The sequence below is a fragment of the Juglans microcarpa x Juglans regia genome, chromosome 5S (genome assembly GCF_004785595.1).
Source record: "Juglans microcarpa x Juglans regia isolate MS1-56 chromosome 5S, Jm3101_v1.0, whole genome shotgun sequence".
Taxonomy (NCBI): Eukaryota; Viridiplantae; Streptophyta; class Magnoliopsida; order Fagales; family Juglandaceae; genus Juglans; species Juglans microcarpa x Juglans regia.
In genome coordinates, this window is record NC_054603.1 from 23,451,843 (window position 1) to 23,474,348 (window position 22,506).

General features: G+C 36.0%; 2 protein-coding genes and 1 long non-coding RNA gene across 7 annotated transcripts; 2 read left to right on the forward strand and 1 right to left on the reverse strand.

The window, feature by feature from the left end:
• Window positions 1-357: 357 nt before the first annotated feature.
• On the reverse strand, window positions 358-10,526 carry LOC121267691 (kinesin-like protein KIN-4C). Of its 5 annotated transcripts, XR_005941062.1 has the most exons (9): window positions 10,253-10,523; window positions 10,030-10,121; window positions 6,822-6,926; window positions 6,645-6,738; window positions 6,535-6,566; window positions 6,317-6,402; window positions 1,885-1,995; window positions 1,398-1,442; window positions 358-694 (listed from the first exon to the last, which is right to left on the reverse strand). XR_005941062.1 is itself a non-coding variant. In XM_041171691.1 (8 exons), the coding sequence occupies exons 1-7, from the start codon at window positions 10,317-10,319 to the stop codon at window positions 1,893-1,895; spliced, it is 579 nt and encodes a 192-aa protein (XP_041027625.1). In that variant the 5' UTR covers window positions 10,320-10,523; the 3' UTR covers window positions 1,140-1,442; window positions 1,885-1,892. The 5 variants fall into 5 exon arrangements, 4 of the variants coding, with proteins under 4 accessions (XP_041027625.1, XP_041027626.1, XP_041027627.1 ...); XM_041171691.1 differs by lacking the exon at window positions 358-694 and having other exon boundaries at window positions 1,140-1,442; XM_041171692.1 differs by lacking the exons at window positions 358-694; window positions 1,398-1,442 and having other exon boundaries at window positions 1,911-2,054; window positions 10,253-10,526.
• Window positions 10,527-11,967: 1,441 nt separating this feature from the next.
• On the forward strand, window positions 11,968-17,043 carry LOC121267226 (kinesin-like protein KIN-4C). Its single transcript, XM_041171074.1, has 11 exons — window positions 11,968-12,241; window positions 12,373-12,510; window positions 12,611-12,733; window positions 12,821-13,040; window positions 13,225-13,349; window positions 13,988-14,024; window positions 14,156-14,249; window positions 14,637-14,706; window positions 14,859-14,920; window positions 16,757-16,865; window positions 16,954-17,043. The coding sequence occupies exons 1-11, from the start codon at window positions 12,143-12,145 to the stop codon at window positions 17,041-17,043; spliced, it is 1,167 nt and encodes a 388-aa protein (XP_041027008.1). The 5' UTR covers window positions 11,968-12,142.
• Window positions 17,044-22,095: 5,052 nt separating this feature from the next.
• LOC121267692 lies at window positions 22,096-22,339 on the forward strand. The gene is made up of 2 exons (XR_005941063.1): window positions 22,096-22,185; window positions 22,261-22,339. It is a non-coding gene; the product is annotated as an uncharacterized LOC121267692 (long non-coding RNA).
• Window positions 22,340-22,506: the final 167 nt, after the last annotated feature.

Here is a 22,506-nt window from a genome sequence, read left to right on the forward strand (position 1 = left end):
ATAGTAGTGAAATAGATTGTAAATAGTAGTAAAATAATTTGAGTTAAGATGTTTTAGTAGACTTTTAGAAATGAGAGAAAAAGTATAAAAAATATTATAAAGTTAAAATATTGTTAAAATATAATTTTTTAATATAATTTTTATTTTAAAATCTGAAAAAATAGAATTATTTTTGTGTTTTGTTTAAAGGTTTGGAAAAACTGTAATGATTAAGTCTTAATTAGATTAAAAAATTGAAGATTTGAAATTAAAAAAGTTTTTTTATTTGAGTGATGTTTGAGAAAAAAAATTTTTAAGATGAGAGGAGGTTAGTTTCGAAACATGCCCTAAGGTTGTTCTTTGTTTCAACTTCTCAAATGTTCAACAGAACAAATCATTTCATAATCATACGCCACAAAAGGTGGCTCGAAGTGATCAAATTAAAGCTGACTAGCCACAATATTTGTGGATTGTTTGATACCAAAATCCTTTCCTCAACGAATCAGCTAAAAACGAAGTCCATGGATTTAAGGCAGTTTCATACATCTAATGATCTAAAAGAAAAAAGTTCACAATGTTGGTACAAATATCAACAATCAGGAACAGGGAGCAAGAACAGCAGACTCCATATCAACGATCCACGTCAAAGGCCATTGTTCTCTTTCTTTTCCAATGTTCTTTTACGAGGACTTGGTGGAGCAAGAACAGCAGACTCCATATTTGCAAACACATCTGATTTACCGTCATTCCTCTCCTCTCAATGGCTTGCCACTATTCGATGCAACCGATCGCATAGCCCTGGGTAACTTCAGAGGGATGTCCGCATCGCTAGTATTATTATTATCAGACTTCTGTGTGACAATAGCGCTGTCTGGCTGAGAGGATGGTGGAGGATTGGAAACAAAACGAATGGTAGATTTACGCCATTTCTTTCTCCGATTACGCTTTGGTGCATTTGACTTGGCCAATAATTTAGACAAAGGCTTCCTTTTGGACTACTTACCATCATTTGTCTCGGCAGGCTTCTCGACCAGAGCACTCTGAAGTAACATTCCACATTGCGAAGCAAGAATGCGACTCTTCTCTGTTTCATCTGATTCTCTGTTGGTGCATTTCTTGGGCACACAACCGCAAGAACTCCAACAACTACATCGAGCAGCTCGGCATTGGCATTTCGTTGTTTTGCAAGAAGAGTATCTGCTACAAGAGCAGCATGCACCTGATGGGGTATTAGCAGTTTCACTAGTAATTCCCTTACCTGAACGGCCTAATTTCAAGCTTTCTGAATCTTTGGGATCAGATTGACCGGATGCTACACTTGAACGACCTCGGTTTTTAGTGTTTCATTTCCTACCCCAGCGCTTTACTGACGCTATCCATTCGTCATCAGTAGTTTTCCAATCCGAATATTCTGACTCAGACGTATCCATGTCCTCCAATAAGAAAATGGAGCTCCCGTGATCCTACAATCATACAGAGACAAATTTCAGAATAATCCAAACTGACAACCATGTCCATAAAGTTGAAAGATTTGCAGATAGCAATAGTAGGTATCCTTTCAAACCCAGTATACCACTCACACCATCCATTGAACCCTGGATCTCGACTTAAAAGAGTCATGATTCATGGTTGAACTAAATTTGATCTCTCAGAATATAAAATTGGCTCAAACTACCTGTATGCATGTTTGTGCCAAATGCACGATTATGGAAAGACTCTCTTTCACGCTATAGTTGAAATATAATTTAGATAATTAAATCTATATCTTCCCATTAATTTAAACTTTTGGAAACTGACTCCCTATTTATTTGTTTATCAACTCATCTGATTAGTTAGCCAAAAATAAACTATCCAATTAATTACTACAAACTGATAAAGGCATGAATAAAGGCCAAATGTACTTACCTGCGACTTCACCAGTTGTTTGGTTTTGGTTTTTGCATCTCCAACTGCCTGCCATAGCTACTGAGCTTCACTGTCTTTTCCTTCATGTCTCTTATATCTGAATCCTTCTCTCTGATTTATCATCTCAAATTTTCAGAGAAAGGAAAATGAAACAAATAAAACATGAAAGCCTGCTCCTAAATTAACATGGCGACGAAACTATGTTGAATAAATTTCAAGCATTTGAGACGATATTGAATCAACATAATTTAACCAATGCGAGATAGAAATTTAATATCTCATTCTTCTCATCAATTGAAACATACCACCAGAATTAATATCTATTAATAATTTATAGACTACTAAAGTTCTATTTTCACCTTACGAGAACCCAGATTTTAATTGTCAAATAAACATCTTAAATGAGCTACAATTACCAGAATAACAGGAATAACTCGAAGTTCTGAACTTATCGCCCCAGTTCTGGATTTTCATTTGGAGGAAGGGCTGCCTCGAACTAGCCCAGCGTGACTCACGTTTCTATCAGACATTTCTATCAAACATCTTCTGTGCCATTCCTGCATTGTGTATTTGCCTTGCCTTTTGCCCGATTACAACACACAGGTTGTTCATCAACTGGGAGGGGTCTTAACATCTTTTTCTTTAAGTCTCTTATTTCTGAATCCTTTTCTCTGCATTTATTGTCTCAAATTTATAGAGAAAGGAAAATGAAACAAATTAAACATGAAAGCCAGCTCCTAAATTAACATGGCGACGAAACTATGTTGAATAAATTTCGAGCATTTGAGACCATATTGAATCAACATAATTTAACCAATGCGGAATAGAAATTTAATATCTCATTCTTCCCATTTATAGAATACTAAAGTTCTATTTTCACCTTACGAGAATAACAAGAATCACTCGAAGTTCTGAACTTATCGCCCCAGTTCTCACATTACTTGATCTTGCAACAATTGTGTCTTGCCAAATCGTGTTAATACAAACTCTACCTCCCGTCAAAGTTCTTGATTCATTGACCCAGTTCTCAAGATTTGATCTCACAATAATCATCTCCACATTCCTCATGCTTTAGCAATCATCTCCACATTCCTCATGCTTTAGCAATCATTTTCCATGAAAACATTTCCTTAATTAACTTCTTTTTCCCCTTTTTTTTTGTTGGCCCACTATTTTCAAATACATAACAGACACTAAGACACTTGTTTAGGCTTCGGACAAAAAAATGAAAATCCAGGATACGACAAATAAGAAACTGTTTGAAGTGTTTCTTGGAATAGACTTAGCCTGCAAAAATATTTGTAACGCCCCGTCCCCAAGGGTACAGAGAGTTAACTCATATCACCTAAAAATCATTTTCCATCCACATAATACATACTCTAATTTTTCTCTATCATACAAAATACTCATTAATTCACTTCAAATACTCCAGTATAATTTTTCTAAGACAATTCAAAGTCTTAATATAAACCTCAACCTCCCAACAAATCACATCATCATAACACAACAAGCTTACTGAATAAAAATCCCCAATACTCATGTAAACCATCTATGCTTAAACCATCATTCTTAACTCCTCTCACCTATGCTCCATGTTCTTGATCCTCAACTGGAATATTCAAATCATCTAAAACATATTGTGAAGATAAGGGGTGAGTTATCAACAACTCAGTAAGCAGAAAATATATACTAGCTTGCAAATTTGAGCATTTACAAAATACAGTATGCAACAAAAAATATTTTCCAGAATTATCATACAAAACAAAACATGTTTTCAAAAGTAACAGAGTGATTGTTTTAAGACCAGTAAAACCCAGAGTACTTTGGCATGTCATAACCTGAGCATCATCGTCACATCAAAAAGAGCATCTTACATAGCAGAGACCATGTTTCACCCCCATGGTAGGGTTGTGCTATCCCCTGTGGCCAAACTGAGCAGAGACAGAGGTGAAATCTTTCCCTTATTCTTCTCGGAGCTCCGAGTGTGCACACAGGAAAGACCACAATAAAACCATTTTGTTTACAAAGTGGGTGCACTCAGAGACAGAGAAGTTGGTACCAACCTAAACAGAGCAGAGCATAACAGAGTAGGGCAGAGACAGAGTCAGATACAAAATCAGTACACCATGCCAAAGGTTTTTAGATGCCATATCAAAATAAAACAGAGTACCAAAACATAATCAGATCATTCTCACATACTGAAAATAAAACTCGAAGCATCTTTCTAAATAAATGCACAATTTTTCAGATTCTCAATATCGCTCTTTTTCAGATTTCAGAGACAACATGACAAAATTTAACTTATGTCTACACAATGCATGTCAGAAAATATTTTCTCTTTTTCATACAGATTTCATGAGTAATGCAAATAAGCGACCGAGGTTGGTTTTTCCCAAGTTCTCATTTCATCACAAAAATATACAAAGTTTTCAGAAAGTCAACCTCAGTCTCAATAATTCGTCTAAGGTCTAGCATAGAAACCTCGCTTACCTGGATTTCTTAGCCGTTTCAGAATTTTTCTCAAAAATGCCGAACAATTAACAATCGTCACCTATAAGATAATCAAGTAATTCCCATAAATTTCCAACCAACCACATATTTCGATATTTAATCCTAACCTTCTAAAATAACCTATTTTAATCCTTCAATACCTAAAAATCCTCTTAACCTTAAAATATCCTCATTCTCTAAATTTCTTTGATAATACTCAACATTTAAGATAAGTACTAGTAAAAATTTTGTTAAATAATAATAAACAAATAGCTTTAATCATTATTTAAATGTTTAAAGTAAAATTACAAAGTTACAAAAATAATTTGCTACCAAAAGTACAATTTGAAAATCCTATTTATTTTCTATAAAATTTCTTATACTTCCCGCATAAACCATGTAAAAATAGATTTAATATAAACAAAAATTTCAAATTGAAACCATCGCAAAACTGTAATTCCTTATCTAAATAATATGTAGTAAAGGGTATTAATGTAATTTCATTCAACTCATTGAAAACCAACAAAAACCTACGTAAAATAAATAACGTGCATGGCAGGGCTTACTCAAGGAGAAAACATGCGGCAGCGTGGGACGTAGCGAGGGCAAGGCAGACGACAGTGATCTCTGCGGAGCACTGAGAGAGAGAGCAACACGGTGAGGGAGACGGATAGTGAGGGAGAGACGGAGAAAGAGGGAACGGAAACTCACCGTGAATGGAAAAGCTGCGTATGGTGCGAAGATGAAAGTGGCTGTCCCGGCAGCATCAAACGTGAGGGAAGGAGTTGTGCAAAGAGCTGGGAGATGGACAGTGGCAACTTCGGAGGCTGGGTGGCAAAGCCCCAACCCACGATGCCCGAAACGAATTGCTCTGTTTTGATGAGCAAAAACAGAGGTCTTCTGTTCTCAATGCAAGTGGCTGCTGATCTCGCATGGGTTTGGCACGGAGGTGAAGGGCGGAGGTTTAAACGGCTGATGGTTGAGTGGGTGGTTCCTACTACAGCGTTGCTTCAGATGGAGATTTGCAGTGGCGCGATCATGCATGATGGTTTAAGTAGCTACGCAATGGCTGAGCAGGGGAAGCTATGGTTTCACGTGGGTGGTGCACTGGCAATGGCGTACGACGGAGTAAGGTCTGCTCACGGTGGGCCAACTCCAATGAGAACGATGCTGCTGCGAAAGGGGCTTCCCGTGAGGTTGGCGTGGTGTTTTTCGAGTGGGTGAGGATTGGGCTGGGCTGTTTGCAAAGAGGAGTTGTTGTTTGGGGGCAGCGATGGGGAGAAGGCTGAGAAGGGCAGCAACTGTGGGAAACCGAGAGCAGAGGGGGGAAAAGGAGAATGACTATACTAGGTTTTTGTCGAGAAATGAAGAACATGTGTATATATATGTGATGCGAAAACCCTAGAGAGATGAGGGAGACGTGCGTGCAGATGAAAAACAGAGTTGTGCGTGTGCATGGAGTGGATAAAAAAAATACACTAGAGACATACAAGACTATGCACGCCATGGACGAGAGGAAGACTTTGGGGTGAAAAAGAAAATAGACGAAAAAAAATAAAACGTGCAGGGAAGTTAACGTGTGAAAAAAATAAAATAAATAAATAAATAAATAACTGAGCTTGATTGCATCCGGGTGTTACAATATTAGTTACTGATAGTTTCTAATCGAGTCAATAAAGAAAATAAAACCAATTATCTCCACAACAACATACTAGATAATGCACAAAACCTCTAAATGGATTCATGAAGTTGAAGAATTAAATAAATAACACTCAGGGGTGGTTTGGATTCACAACCCATCTCAACTCATCTCAATTCATCTCATCTCATCATTACAACTTTTTCAAATTCTCACACAAAATATAATAAATAATTCAATTTTTATTCTACTATTCACAAACCATCTCAACCCATCTCAACTCATCTTTGAATCTCAACTCACTCTTCCAATTGACGCTCATACTCAGCACATACTTCATATACCCGCACGGTGACTTCAAGCTGATGTTCAATTGCCTGCATCAGAGTCTTCTCAATAATAGGAATGTGTTAGTCATCATTATATAACACACCAGATCATTTAGTCATCATTGTATTCACAAACCAATCCTTCAAATACAGTTTCTTTCTAAGTAGTCCTTATACGGGTATTATAAATACCTGAATTCCAGGACCATTTCCATTTCCAGCACCGGCATATAAAAGATATCTCGTTAACAAGTTATAAACACTGAAAAAAATGAACTACATGATGCAATATATCTCCTAACTGGAAGTTTCGCATGAGGGGGAAGCCTTTCGAGATTCTAGAAGTCGTTTTGCTGCCTTGTCGGTTCTATGTATTTGTTTCAAAAGTTGAGCAACCTGCAACCCAAAGCATGAATCTAGTCTCTCAGAACTACGAATGCCATTGAGACTTGAGATGACAGGGGCAATTCAATATTCACCTGTGCCTCCAGGATATTCAACTTTTGAGCACCATCATCAGAAGTCGATGAAATATTTGAGCACGTCATTCTCTGCCCCTGAGCTGCCATTAGATCACGGTTGATCTACATCAAGAAAGAAGGCAAGTTTGTCATGAAGAGAAGCACGACATGACATGTAAAAAAAGAAATACAAAAGAAAATGTAATGCCCCGGTCCCGCACGGGTCAGAGAGTTACTTCCTAACCCTTAAACTCACATTTTAACAATATAAAAATAGACTTCAAATTCCCAATATCATATAGAAAATTCGATTCAATCTAATTTCCTCAATATAACCAATTTTCCAAAATGCCAAGTCATCATAACACAATAAAATTTCTTAATAAAAATCGATAATACTTATAAAAAACTTCCTATGCTTAAACCATTATACTTAAATCATCTCACCCAATGCTTCATAATCTTGATTCTCAGCTGAACCATCAAAATATCTAAAAAATATTGTGGAGATAAGGGGTAAGTTATCAACAACTCAATAAGCAGAAAGCATATACTAGCATGTAAACATGAGCATTTATAAAGTTCGGTATGCAGAACAAGACATTTACTTTCAGAATGCAGAAACAACATATTTTCTTTCAGAATGTATAAACAAAACTTGTTACAAAACATCAGAGCGAAATTTTCAGAAAAACAAACTTGTTCCAAAAAAAAAAAAAAATCCTTTGGCATATCCAAACTGAAACATTATATTCATATCATCTCATAGCCTCACATCGGGACAAATACCATGTTTAACCTATGTGGTAGGGTTATAAACCACCATTATACCCGTGGTTGGGCCGTATACCATGTTTCACCCCTGTGGTAGGGTTATAAACCACCATTATACCCGTGGCTGGGCCGTATTCCTTATTTCACCCCGTGGTAGGGTTATAAACCACCATTATACCCGTGGCTGAGCCTTAACAGAAACAAAACGGAACATCATCCGAATCAGATCACATTCGGATACAGAATCAGAACTTCATGCCAAGGTTTTCAGATGACACATCATATCAAAACAAAATACTGAATAGCTTCAGATCATTTAACATGTTCGAAATAAACAGAATTCAAAACATCTTCATTTGTTCAAAGCAAAAACTTTTAGATTTTTATATTCGCTCTTTTTGCATAGTTCAGAAATAGAATGCACAAAATTAGCTCATGTCTACACCAGTCATGACAGAAAATACTTTCTCTTATATAGAATTTATGCATTTGCAGAATAAACATCTGAGGTCGTTTTCATATTTCTTTTCAAAAAAACAAACATGTCTATTTTCAAAGTCAACCTCATTTCATTTCTTTTATGCAAAACTAGTATATGAACCCCGCTTACCTGGACTTTTTAGCTTTTCAGAAATTCTCCACAACAGTACTGAACAATTGTCAATCGTCACCTATAAAAATTTATGTAATTTCAATAAATCTCCATTGAACAGATAATTTCATATTAGACCTAAAGTACCTATTTTAACTCCTCAAAAACCTAAAATTTCTCTAAATTCTAAAATACCATCACTTCCTAAATTCCTCAATATCCACATAACTATTAAACTCAGACTATTTCTAAAATTGCATAATAATATTAATAATAAATACAATTATGCCATAAAATACATTTCTAGTTTAAAGACTCATTAAAACAAAACTAATTAAAGTAGGAGAGCAAATATTTTATTTAATAAAAATAGACTAATCAGTTTATCTTTAAAGAGTTCAAAATAAAAATCATGCACTACTATGTACTTCAAAAAAATATATATTAATACTAATAATATATTTCAAATATTTATTTAATCTGTATTTAAAAATAAAACTCATACAAAGGGAGTTTAATATATAAAAACTAAAACATGATCAACTTAAAATTACTCTGTTAAAAGCATCAGTGTACTAACTTACTACTATAAATCCATACGTCTACGTTCAATGAAAAATATAACATGCACGTAATATAAAACTCATGATTTCAAACCGAAGATACATAATCAACTCATTAAAATATAAATCCATTACCCTAAACATCGGAAATTATATATCTGGAAACATGGCAAAAATGGTAATGGTACATCTCATCTATTAGGTTAACCGAGACACAAAAATATTTCATTTTTAAGTAACTACCACAAAACAGAGGACAAAGTGCAGCAGCAGTACTTACCCAAGGAAAACTAAGAGGCAGCGACACCATGGGGGAAGGAGGTCGTAGCGGAGTTGGGTTGCGGTGGAAGGTGGTTGTCCCGACAGCCGCGCACTGAGAGAAAGAGAGCGAGATGAGCGAGAGACAGAGAACGGTGAGAGAGAGAGAGACACCAGAGAGATGAAACACGGTGAGAGGGATACCATGTGAGATATTCACCGAGGCAGCAAGAGACGGCGACAAAGTGGTTGGTGCAAAGCCGTGGGAAAACGTCTCACGGCTGAGCCACGCTGAACGGGTGGCAAGTGGCTAGCAACTTGCATTGCTGGTGGTGGAGGTGCAGAGCACAAAACTTGCTTTGTTTTCTTGCTTAAAAACAGAGGTTTCCGAGTTATGGGTGTTGCAAAGCCGTGATGTGTAAGACATGCAGCGATGGAGTTTTCTTTTGGTGGTTTTTGGCTGTTTGCGCAGCGGTGGTGTGAGATGACAGCAGTGAGGAGGATGTTGAGGTGGTTTACAGTGGAAAAGAGGGTTACGAGAGGTCGAGTGGAACACGACCCTGTGGTGGTTCTGGGTGCCATCGGTGGTGTTAGGAGGTGCAATAGCCTACTGCAAATCCGAGCACTAGAGGCGGGCTGAAGGTTGTAGGTGGCCGTGCATGGTCCAGGGGAAAGAAATTGGAAGGCTTGGGAGGATACTGTCGTGCATGGGTTTCTCTCGATCTCTATACATGTGTAGTGACCTGCGGTTTGGGTTGGCATGGAGGGGGGAGGTTGCAGTACAAAACAACATGATCTGCCAGTGGGGAGGTCGTGTGACGTGGGTGGTTGTGAAACTGGAACCCAAGGTTTGATGAGGGACAGAAAAAAAATACTTGCGTGGTTTTTTTAAAAAAAAAAAAGAAGGAAAAAAGAAAGTAAAAAGGCAGCAGCTTACGAAATTTAATGCGAACGAAACTCTAAAATGTAAGCCTAGAGGTTGAAAATGGATACGATCGTGGGCTTGAATTTTAGGGCTTGGGTAATATAGAAAACTTACAACTGCCTTGTTCTGACTATTATGGGCACGATCAGCATACTTCAGAGCCTTTATTGTTTCCTCAACATTTGTATCAGCAGGACTGACACAAGCTTCAATCATAGACAAAATAAAAATAAAAATTTTGTTTAAAATTTTGAGCAATAAAATGTAAGAATTACAAGAAAGCAAAATCTTAAATGCATAAAGAAGCATTTCCTTAGCACACACAAATAACACATACCAATCATGACTGTTTTGCTGCTCCTTCCAAGAGAATCCTGCAGATTCAAATTCCAATGACAAGGCATGAGTATTTTTTTAGAGCTTAGTGAAAAATTTTCCCTTGGACATCAACCATGTGTCAATAAGTGAATGAAGCTCTAGCTCAATGCAACTTCTTCCATAAGAATGAAGTGGAAAAAAAATGAAATTTCACTGAGTGCATGCTTTGCTTACCAACCAAAAATGTGTTATTAAAACAGTTTTTTCTTTTCTTTTTTCTTTTTTCCTGAAGTTTAGGTTCTTGCGGAAGATTCACCACAATTCTTAATTATTGTGTGCTCCTATGTAATGTGAAATATAATGTACTGGTCCATTTTTCACAAGATATGGATGTCCTCTAAAGGTGCCTTTTTTTTATAAGTACATCCTCGGGAACTGCTTTTATAAGTAATTAAACACACAGATCTGTTTTCTTTCTCCATTGTAATTGGTTTCTACTTAAAAATATAGATTCAACAAACAAGAAGCATCCCCAGTCATCAAACCATAAGAAAATGATGTCACACTAACCTGGCCATATGCAAGAACTGTGACATTGTATCCATGGAATAGCGCATCAACAAGAGGAGCAACACAATCATCATAGAGAGCAGAACAAGGCGAGCCCATGCCGCCATAAACATAATCATAGGTGAATGAATGGGACCCAATTTGCACCTTTTTGAACACCTAACTACATTTACAAATCAAAGCAACATTTCAACATTCTAATAAAATGTTAATTTTTAAACTGATGCGTTATAATGAGCTATTTGGTAACTCAATATTAAGCCGTGGTTTAGATTGAAAACTCACTCCAACTCATCTCATCATTACAATGTTTTCAAATTCTCACACAAAATATAATAAACAATTCAACTTTTTCAAATTCCCAAAACAATAACAATATTCTAACAATATTTTATATAACTCATCTAAAACCATCTCAATTTATCTTTGAGTCCAAACGAGACCTAAATTAAGGGTAACGATATCCTTACATCTCATTTATTATTAGTTTAATACTTAGCTATTTTTTTTATCTTTTGCTATTTGAATAAGGATTAAAGATCCAAAAACATGACCTTCTTGTATAATCTAAAAGAAAATAAATTCAAACAACGAACTTAATCATGGAATTTAATTAAAAATAAATTCAATTTTATAAAAATTGACCCAAAGAACAAAAGAATGTTAATTTTTACTAATTAAAAAGATCCACTTATTTTTTTTTTTCCTTTTTCTATTTGAATCTGGACTAAAAATCCAAAAAACATGACTTTCTTGTATAATCTTGAAAAAAAAAACTTAATCAACCAACATAATCATGTAATTTAATTAATAAAAATTAACATTCTTTTGCTCTTTAGGTCAATTTTTATAAAATTGAATTTATTTTTAATTAAATTCCATAATTAAGTTGGTTGTTTGAATTTATTTTCTTTTAGATTATGCAACAAGGTCATGTTTTTGGATTTTTAATCCATATTCAAATAGCAAAAGATAAAAAAAATAGCTAAGTATTAAACTAATAATAAATGAGATGTAAGGATATCGTTACCCTTAATTTAGGTCCGTTTGGATTCAAAAATGAATTGAGATGGTTTTAGATGAGTTATATAAAATATTGTTATTGTTATTGTTTTGGAAATTTGAAAAAATTGTAATGATGAGATAAGTTGAAGTGAATTTCCAATCTAAACCAGGGCTTAATATTGAGTTACCAAATAGCTCATTATAACGCATCGGTTTAAAAATTAACATTTTATTAGAATGTTGAAATGTTGCTTTGATTTGTAAATGTCATTGGGTGTTCAAATAGGTGCAAATCGGGTCCCATTCATTCACCTATGATTATGTTTATGGCGGCATGGGCTCGCCTTGTTCTGCTCTCAATGATGATTCTGTTGCTCCTCTTGTTGATGCGCTATTCTATGGATACAATGCCACAGTTCTTGCATATGGCCAGGTTTAACTTTTATATATCTAGCATTTTTGGCCTTTTGTTCCTTTTGTTTGGTTAAAGAGTCGCAGCACTCGTTCATTTTTCGTTACACCTCGATATACATATTGACTTTATTATTTTGTTCGTTATTTAAGACGGGGTCTGGGAAAATGTACACGATGGGGACTAACTATACAGGGGAAGAAAGTAATGGTGGAATTAAACCTAAAGCAATGGAAAGTATAATCCGAAGGGTTGAGGCGATGAAAGATTCCACAAAAGTTTTTATCAAAGTATCCATTCATTGAGGTAGCAGATGATTTTGGTCGGTTTATTAATTTTCTTTGTCTCAATATTTGAGTTCATTCTCTGTATGTGGTATGTTGATGATAGATATTCGAGGACAAAGTGTTTGATTTGCTTGATCCATATTCATCGGTCTTCTTTAAAGCTAAAGGGGCATCTTTTGCAAAGCCCACAACGCATGCAAGAGTTCCCATACAAATAAGAGAAACGGTGAATGAAGGAATAACACTTGTTGGCTTTCACTTCTTCATTTTATTTTAAAACATGCTCTTTCTTATGTTATTGGATTTTATATAGTTTCTAACGTCCGTTTATGATTCATTTCACCATTTTTTCAGTCAGTCACATGCTATCTTTACAATTACAATGGAACAAAACAAAATTTCTCACTGCCTGGCTGGAGCAAAAAATGATGACCTTGGTGATGATATCTTACATGCAAAACTACATTTAGTCGATCTTGCTGGTTTTATACGTGCAAAAAGATCAGGTGCAGATGGAATGCGTTTCAAAGAAGGTATATCTAATGTTTACCACATTGGAGACTTTCCTTGGTCTAGAGATTTCAATGTTGTTACATTAGGTTTAAGGTGTTGTTGGCTTTTTTGGGTAGCCATATGTTGTGAATTTGACGTGGAATAATAAATTTGTTAAATCATTTCAATTAGCTTGTGTTTGATTTACTGGTTTATGTGGTTTAGGCATACATATCAATAAGGATCTACTGGCTCTTGGCAATGTGATAAGTGCTTCGGGAGATAAGAAAAAGAGGAAAGAAGGAGGCCATGTTCCATATCGTGATAGCAAGTTAACGTGCTTGTTACAGGCAAGGGAGCAATCTTTCTTACTTTTCCACTTAACTTTTTAGCGGGAACTTCTCGCAATTTGCTGTTAGTGTTGATAGAAGATTATCTAAGGCTCTTCGATTGCTTCGCTTGCTCTATTTCTAGTTCATACTTAGTGTGACATCATTTTCTTATGGTTTGATGACTGGGGATGCTTCTTGTTTGTTGAATCTATATTTTTAAGTAGAAACCAATTACAATGGAGAAAGAATACAGATCTGGGTGTTTAATTACTTATAAAAGCAGTTCCGGAGGATGTACTTATAAAAAAAAGGCACCTCTAGAGGACATCCATATCTTGTGAAAAATGGACCAGTACATTATATTTCACATTACATAGGAGCACACAATAATTAAGAGCTGTGGTGAATCTTCCGTAAGAACCTAAATTTCAAAAAAAAAAAAAAAAAACCTGTTTTAATAACACATTTTTGGTTGGTAAGCAAAGCATGCACTCAATGAAATTTCATTTTTTTTTTCCATTTCATTCTTATGGAAGAAGTTGCATTGAGCTAGAGCTTCATTCACTTATTGACACATGGTTGATGTCCGAGGGAAAATTATTCACTAAGCTCTAAAAAAAAACCTCATGCCTTGTCATTGGAATTTGAATCTGCAGGATTCTCTTGGAAGGAGCAGCAAAACAATCTTGATTGGTATGTGTTATTTGTGTGTGCTAAGGAAATGCTTCTTTAAGCATTTAAGATTTTGCTTTCTTGTAATTTTTGCATTTTATTGCTCAAAATTTTAAACAAAATTTTTATTTTTATTTTGTCTATGATTGAAGCTTGTGTCAATCCTGCTGATACAAATGTTGAGGAAACGATAAACACTCTGAAGTATGCACAGATCGTGCTCATAACAGGCAGAGCAAGGCAGTTGTAAGTTTTCTTTTGTATTTCTTTTTTTACATGTCATGTTGTGCTTCTCTTCCTGACGAACTTGCCTTCTTTCTTGATGCGGATCAACCATGATCCAATGGTAGCTCAGGAGCAGAGAATGAGGTGCTCAAATATTTCATCGGCTTCTGATGATGGTGCTCAAAAGTTGAATATCCTAGTGAACATTGAATATCAAGTCTCAATGGCATTTGTAGTTTTGAGAGACTAGACTCATGCTTTGGGTTGCAGGTTGCTCAATTTTTGAAACAAATAGATAGAACCCACAAGGCAGTGAAACGACTTCTAGAATTTTGAAAGGCTAGCTTCCTCCTCATGCGAAACTTCCAATTAGGAGATATACTGCATCATGCAGTTCATTTTTTTCAGTGTTTATAACTTGTTGACGAGATATCTTTTATATGCAGGTGCTGAAAATGGAAATGGTCCTGGAATTCAGGTATTTATAATACCCGTATAAGGACACCTTAGAAAGAAACTGTGTTTGAAGGATTGGTTTGTGAATGCAATGATGACTAAATGATCTGGTGTTATATAATGATGACTAACACATTATATAATGATTTCTTGTTAGTTGCTTTCTGTGTACAGGGTAGAGTTGCAGGGAACGATCAAGAACCTTACACATGGAGACCGTTGCCCAACAAAGAAAAGTTGTTGGCCATAGATAGCAGAATTTGATTTTCTTTAGAAAATTTTAATTTTTTTGTTTTCAGATTACACTACAGGGTTCTTTCGACTGAGAGATTCTTAATACATATTGCTTTATGGATGTTATGAGTGTTATCTACCTTCTTCAACTGCAATGATGCGGATTTAGAGCTTATTCGAAAATTCAGGGGAGTGTAGATTTTTTTTTTTGAGCAAACGACGTGGTGGTAATGTTTTCTACTCTTAATTTATAGTCCTATAAATTTCACTACATGCATGATTCTTCACATATTAGGAGAAACCCTAGTTGTGAGAATATTTAATCAATTAATTATTTGTTGTAAACTCAGTTGATGAAGTGATTTACTTGGAATTCTTTCTTTACCGCGGTTAAATTTACAAATCCAATTGTCCCATTGAAGTTTGTGGATTCAATAAATGGGTAGAGATTTTCATGTTCTTAAAGTCTCCCAAAAGAAAGATTGACTGCGAAAAGAATTGAGACAAATGTCCAACATGAAACGTTGAAGAGAGAAGAATATAGGATTCAAAGCCTAGCTGAGATAACAAGTTGTAAAGAGGCAACAATGGGGATGACATTTTTTAAGGTAACGCTCCTCTATGGGCAATTGGTAACACCTTTATTCAAATTGCAAAAGTTCAGACACCTAATTTAGATACACACACATCCAAATATACAATATATCAATATATATTCAAATTATAAAAGGTTTGCAAGTAACTTGAATTTAACCCTTGATAAGAATATAATTATAAGTGAAAGAATTTAGGGTTAAGTGGGATATTAGTCTCGGGATTTTAACAAAACTCTGATATGGCACCCCACATGTGAACACATAGCATGTCACGTGGCTATAAAATAATTAAAATATATGGAAATAATTTTAAATAGTAAAAATCATTGTAAGAAGTCTAAAATTATTTAGAAAGCAAAAAAATAGAAAATAAACCTAAATGTTAAAAAAAATGTGCATAACAAAAAATTTGAATGCCATTTTAGAAAGTCAACATTTAAAAAAATAAAATAAAAGAAATAAAGACAAAACATAAAAATATGAAGCTAAAATTCTAATTTGGTAAACCAAAATTTGGACAATCTAGACATTGCGTAGGTATACTGGTGACCACCCTTGTTTGCTTCATTTAACTATAACATTTATTTTATTTTTTAGATTTTTTGAACATAGTGTTTCTAGTTTTTTAACATTCTTTTGCATGTGACAAGCCATGTTGTGACATCTAGCGGGCCCGGCCCGGCCCGTCCGAATAACCCAACCCAATCGATAAAATGCGGGTTAATGTATTTTTGGGTCGAACCCATCAAATGCCGGTTTTAACCGGTAAAGTCACGCAAATGAAACCCTAGCCTTCACATTCTCTTCCTCATTTCCCGTTGCCTCCATTCCTTTGTTCGTCACTCCATTTCTTTCCCCAAGCAACATGTTCTTCCTCCAGAGGTTGGTGCTATGGTTCCTAAGTGTTAGAAGAAAGTTCAACCGCCGGTCAAGGTCGAGGCTTCAAGCCCTGTGACCCCTCTCCAGGGTCGGGGTCGGGGTGAACGTAGGTGGTGGTCGACGAAGGAGCAATTGCGAGGCAGTTCTGGATCAAGTTCCCAAGCGACTCCGTCTTCGCTCTCTACTCGCCCTTCGTCCTAATTTGCTTGGCCTCCGATGACCTAAACTCCAACGCTTTCCACCATTTTGTCTCCCAGGACGTCCACTTTCTCAAAGCCTTCGCTCTGGCATAAGCCCTTTCACGATCATAATACATATATATTTAAATGTTGTATTCGGAATATGATGATTTTTGAATTGCAGGTATGAGCTGGTGGAGGATTGCGTGGACGATGATGACGACAAGAGTGGAACACGTGACTTGAGGAAATGTGTTGTGCAAAGGCTTAAATCGCACGATACTCTTGTTCGAGTATGCTTAATTTTCTTTACCAAATAAACATTTTTTCCTGTCTCCATTTCTTTTCTTCATTTCTTTCTTTGTACCTTATCTTTTTAAGTTAAATTTACTTAGAATATCGAAGAAGCATAACTCTCCAACAATGTTGAAGCAAGTGGTGTTGATCAATGTTGAAGCAGAACTCTTGTAGGATTTTGGCACTACCATCTTTGAAAAATAAGAACAATTTTTTTTTTTAAATGTGTTGATCATACCCGACTTTTAGAGGGTACGGTCAGGTCAGACGAAGTTGGCTTACACTGTAACGCCCCGTTCCTGGAGGTCCGAAGAGTTAGCTCTTGTAACCTAAATCCAACTTCCATGACATATTTAAATACTCTAATTTTCCCAAAAAAATACAAATCCATTTATTCAAAATTCGAAAATCGTAAACCTACTAAATAAGACTCTCCAATAAACTTGTATCCTCAAGCACTTATTTCACTACGATTATCACACCTTGCTAAAACTTCATACTCTTATTCTTCAGCTGAACCATCAAAATTATCTGAAGAATATATGGAGATAAGAGGTGAGTTATCAACAACTCAGTAAGCAGAGAACATATACTAGCGTGTAAACATGAGCCCTTTCAGAAAGTTCAATATGCAAAAACAAAACATTTCAATTTTCAATATACAAATCTCAAAAATACATATTATCAGAAAATCAGAGCGATATCTTAAACATTTCATAATTAGAAACCAACTTTTCATATTCAAAGACTCCTTTGGTACTAGAAGACTGAACATTTTCATCTTATCATATCAGAGCATCATATCAGAACAGAGGCCATGTTTAACCCCCGTGATAGGGTTGTGCATTCTGCGAAAAGCCAAGCAGAACATAAATCACCATGAATATCAATGCAATTGCACTCAGAACAGAAAACCACTATTATATCCCATGGCGAGCCAGAGATCACTATTGTATCCAGTGACAGGGCCAGAGGTCACCATTATCTCACGTGACAGGGCTAAAGGTCACTATTGTATCCCGTGACAGGGCCAGAGGTCACTATTATCTCCCATGACAGGGCCAGAGGTCACTATTGTATCTCGTGACAGGGCCACATATCAGAGCAAAACAGAATCAGAATCACCATATCAGAATCAGAGTCAGAACAGAATCAGAAAGTCATGCCAAAGGTTTTTCAGATGCCACATCATAACAGAGTACAGAACATCTTCAAAACAGAACAGAATCAAAACACAAAACATAATTTATGCACAAAATTTCATATTCGCTCTCTTGCATATTTCAGAAACATGTCAAATATTGCTTATGTCTACACAATGCATGTCAAAAAATATTTTTCCTTTTTCGTATAGATTTCATGAGTGATGCAAATAAACGACCGAGGTTGATTTTTCTCAAGTTATCATTTCATCAGAAAATATGTAAAGTTTTCAGAAAGTCAACCTCAGTCTCAATAATTCGTATAAAACCTAGCATAGGAACCCCGCTTACCTGGACTTCTTAGCTTATTCAGAAATTTTCCACAACAGTACTGAACAATTGTCACTCGTCACCTATAAAAAATTTATGTAACTTAAATAAATCTCCAGTGAACAAATAAATCTCATATTACACCTGAAGTACCTATTTTAATTCCTCAATACTTAAAATTCTCTTAACTCTAAATATCATCACTTTCTAATATCATCAATATCCACTTAAACGAATCCATACCAAAGAAAGTAATCAAATAAATATTATGATAAACGAATACCGATGTTTTTAAATACTAAAGTACCTACAACGTATTATAGATTAATAGAATACTATGGCTACTTAAAAAATCCCATAAAATAAGGCCAACTTAAAAATGAGTTCAATTGAAAACTAAATAGTTTAAATTAACAATATAATCATTTTTTTTCTTTATGTATAATAAAAACCAAGCCCAATAAAACATAAACCCATTAAACTAAAACCACGAAACCACATATCAGAAAACATCATACTAAGGGGCAAAACTGTAATAAAATCTCAAAATTATTCTTCTTCATACGTAAGGCTAGCTTTACAGGTGAAAACTATCATAGTTTGAAAGCTTATCGTGAGGGAAGGGAGACGTGCGGCGGATCCTTGCTCACTAGAGGGAAGCTCGCGACAGTGGATTGGGGAGGTACTGGGTGGTCGACGACGTGAAATAACATTGAGAGAGAGAGAGCGAGAGAGAGAGAGAGAGAGAGAGAGAGAGAGAGAGATGAGGGAGAGCGAACAGAGAGGAGAGTTGAGTTCGGGGGTAGCTTACCGGGAGGAGAGCGATGAACTTGGATGGAGTGCAGTGCCCAACGATACTCTCTGTGTGGTGGCGATGACGTGGAAGAGGTTGGCGGCAGCGTCGCTCGGCTGGTTTGTGTCGAACAGCTGCAAGCAGAAAAGAAATTTGCTCTATTTTCGGGGACCAAAACAGAGGTTTCCCCGGTGTTTGTTTGACCATGGAGGAGGCAGGGTGGCTAGGCAGTGGGAGTTGTACCATGGTGGCTGAGAAGGGGTGCAACGGTGGTGGTGCAGGGACGGCGCTAAGGGGGTCGTAACGTAAAGGCAGCGGCGGGGCTACGTGGGGTTCACAGTTTGCCAACGAGCTGGGCGGTGCGGCTATCACACGGTGACTTGACTTATGGTTTCTGCAAGGGTTCACCCTCCACAGCTGGGTTGTGGAAAGGAGGAGGTGTGCTCGGTTTGTTGTTGATTGGGTGGATGCTGGTGGCAGCAGCTGAGACCGTGAAGGAGGTGGTGGCGCACAATAAGGCTTTGAGCCTAGGTGATGGCCGTTTACGGTGGAAGGACTGGTTGCAGTGACGGCATAGGGCAATTCTCCAAGGTATAAGATGAAAGTGTATCTTTATAAGGATGATAAGAAATCCCTAAAGATTGAAAAGAGAAAGACGTGCATGGGTAGTGACGTGCGTGGGGGGGAAAAAAAGTAAAAAATAAAAATAAATTAATAATAATTAAAGTTCAACAATAAAATTATTCATTAAAGCAAAGAGTAATTTAAAATTAAACAATAATAAATATCAAGAAAACACGTCAAAGTAAATTTTACAACTTAAAAATTATAAAATAAATCTAACAAGAAATTCGATAAATTTTAAAATAAGAAAAATAATATTTAAATTAATTAAAAAAATAATCCTATACTAAAAAAAATATACTAAAATACGGGGTATTACATACACAACCCTGTGGGTCGGGTGGGATCGGGCTCAGACACTGTGCAGTTTGGTCAAGTTGCAGGCCTATGCAAGAGAGTTTCGTTCACTAGGTGACATAAGAAAAATCTAATGGAGGGCTTTTATTGAGAAATGAGCAAAGTGATAGGTTGACAACCCAGAAATAGAGAATCAGAAGATAAAGGAGTATAAACCAAGAACTATTTGTGCACCCAAGACAATAATTTTGTACCTCAATCTCAAGCCAGTCCATAAGTTGCAAAGGTTAATTGTTCTACGTACGTATTAATTGGCATTTTTCGTTGGCATTTAAGTAAGATTCGAACTACTATGAAATACTCTATTTTTTTAGTAATTCTTTTTCTAATAATATTTTATTCAACTTCAACTTTCATTTTATCTCTTCTCATCTCATCTCAACTCACTATCTAAACCAAGTCTAAGTGTAACAACCCTATAACATCATTGATGCAAGGCTGATAATTTTTTACACGTTTCATGAACTTGAGACATATACAACATGAAATTAAAAAGTTAAGATCGAACTTATGTTGACTTGAGACAATTTAACATTAACTGATTAATGCAATTATTAATCGGGTCATTTTTTTAATCAACCCGTATAAGTAGCATGTTAACTCAACTAGCTCATTTATTTGATACATCATTTATCATGATGCATAATTTTTAGATATACCCATAGTGTAGACATTCAAAAAAGTCAAAATGAATTGGAAAATATGAAGTTAAAAATCTAATTTAGAAAACACAATTTCAAAACATAAAATTTAAAAAACCAAAAAAATAAAAAGAAAAAGAAGAGGGTGCGGCCGGTACCCTTGTAATCTATATATAATATATGGGCGGTGCTACTCTGCTGCACCGCTCCATGTGACCGCTAGGTGAAATTAGCCTTTTTATTTTTTAATTTTTTTATTCATATATTTTTTTATCATTTTAAAACATTTTTAAAAAATATAAAAAAAAATATCAATACGTTAATAGTTACTTCCTTAACCATGAAGTAAAAAAAATTAAAATGAAGGAGGTGTCAAAATGAAGTATCAAATTTAGGTGTCAAAGTAGCATTTTCCATAATATATTAGAACCCAAGGGTGACATGCATTGCTCAAGGTTTTCTTTTTTTTTTTTGAAGGAAGTAACTTGTTTCCATTCTATTCAACCAAAGAGATACAAGAAGGAAAATCCTCCAGAATTACAACGTGATCATAGGTGGAAATAGCATCTTTTGCTAACAAGTGAGCCATATAATTGTCATTTCTCCTAACATGAGAAACCTCCCACTTAACAAAGTTTTTAAGTAACTGTTTTGCTTCACATACATGCATACTAGCACTATTTCAGCCTTCATTGTTCCTTTTGGGAGCATTGACGACTTGTAATGAATCCCCTTCAATAATCACCTGTGTTAGACCAGCTCCAGACCAAATTGCACTATTTTAAGGGCTCCATAAGCCTCTGCAAGCAATGGATTAGGGAATAGATTTTTCTTGGTCCTCATAGTAGCAATGACCTGGCCTGCTCTGTCCCTTACTACCACTCCCACTCCAATGACACCTCGAACCTTATCTACTAGACTGTCCCAATTCAGCCTGAACTAGCTTGAGGGAGGTGCCTGCCAAACCTCAGAAGAGGTGCAAACATTACTGGCTTTGAGACTCTGACTGGAGTCCTCCTCATTAAGCAAGTCAAGAATGCCTCTTGACTCCTTTACAAGAGCATTAGGATGAGCAAAAACTTCCTTAAAAATGAAGTTGTTCCTTCTCCATCATATCTTTCTGGCCACAACAGCAAACTCTTGAATGATTTGGTTATCCATAGACTTTAATAAGGCTTCAAATCGCTGCAACATAGACATATATGGGAGATAGCATTTCTATAACTTTTTGAGCACTGACTCCACACGTCTCTAGCAGACTCACATCTCCAAATAGCATGGACTGTCTTCTTCCTCCATGCTGCAGATAGGACAGAGAGGATGGCCCACAATTCTCTTCTTGGTTTATTGAGTATGCTTGAAGTCTCTCTTTTATTTCTCTTGCAGGACTGAAAGTGGCATGAGCTTTGGATGGTTCATCTTTAATGCAGTAAACTCTTGCATTTCTTCCTTAGTTTTTCTATTCATTTTGAGGATTGAAAGATATTTTAATTTCTGCTCACAGGTCCACATTGGCTTCAAAGGAAAATCTTTCGCGTATGTTCTTTTCAAAGGGATTAGTCATAACCAAAGGGAGGCATCACCGCAACAAAATATCTTTGGTGAAGAAAATATTAAATATATGCCATTGGCTTGTATTTTGTTCTTGCAAGTATTTTCTCAACATTATTTATATTTTTTTCCTTGTAACACTCGGCCCAAATCTGGATATCCGTCCGGGTTTTGTCCAGTTCAATCGATACCAGCCCGC

Bases quoted from the DNA above. Each gene is read 5' to 3' on its own strand.
- LOC121267226 (XM_041171074.1), top strand. From the start codon at position 12,143: ATGGGCTCGCCTTGTTCTGCTCTCAATGATGATTCTGTTGCTCCTCTT. The intron at 13,350-13,987 runs GCAAGGGAGCAA...TTGAATCTGCAG, and splicing joins AGTTAACGTGCTTGTTACAG to GATTCTCTTGGAAGGAGCAG. The intron at 14,250-14,636 runs GTAAGTTTTCTT...CATTTTTTTCAG, and splicing joins ACAGGCAGAGCAAGGCAGTT to TGTTTATAACTTGTTGACGA.
- LOC121267691 (XM_041171691.1), bottom strand. From the start codon at position 10,319: ATGCCTTGTCATTGGAATTTGAATCTGCAGGATTCTCTTGGAAGGAGC. The intron at 6,927-10,029 runs GTAAGTTTTCTA...TTCTTGATGTAG, and splicing joins ATAGTCAGAACAAGGCAGTT to ATCAACCGTGATCTAATGGC. The intron at 6,403-6,534 runs GTATTTATAATA...ATTATTGAGAAG, and splicing joins GAAATGGTCCTGGAATTCAG to ACTCTGATGCAGGCAATTGA.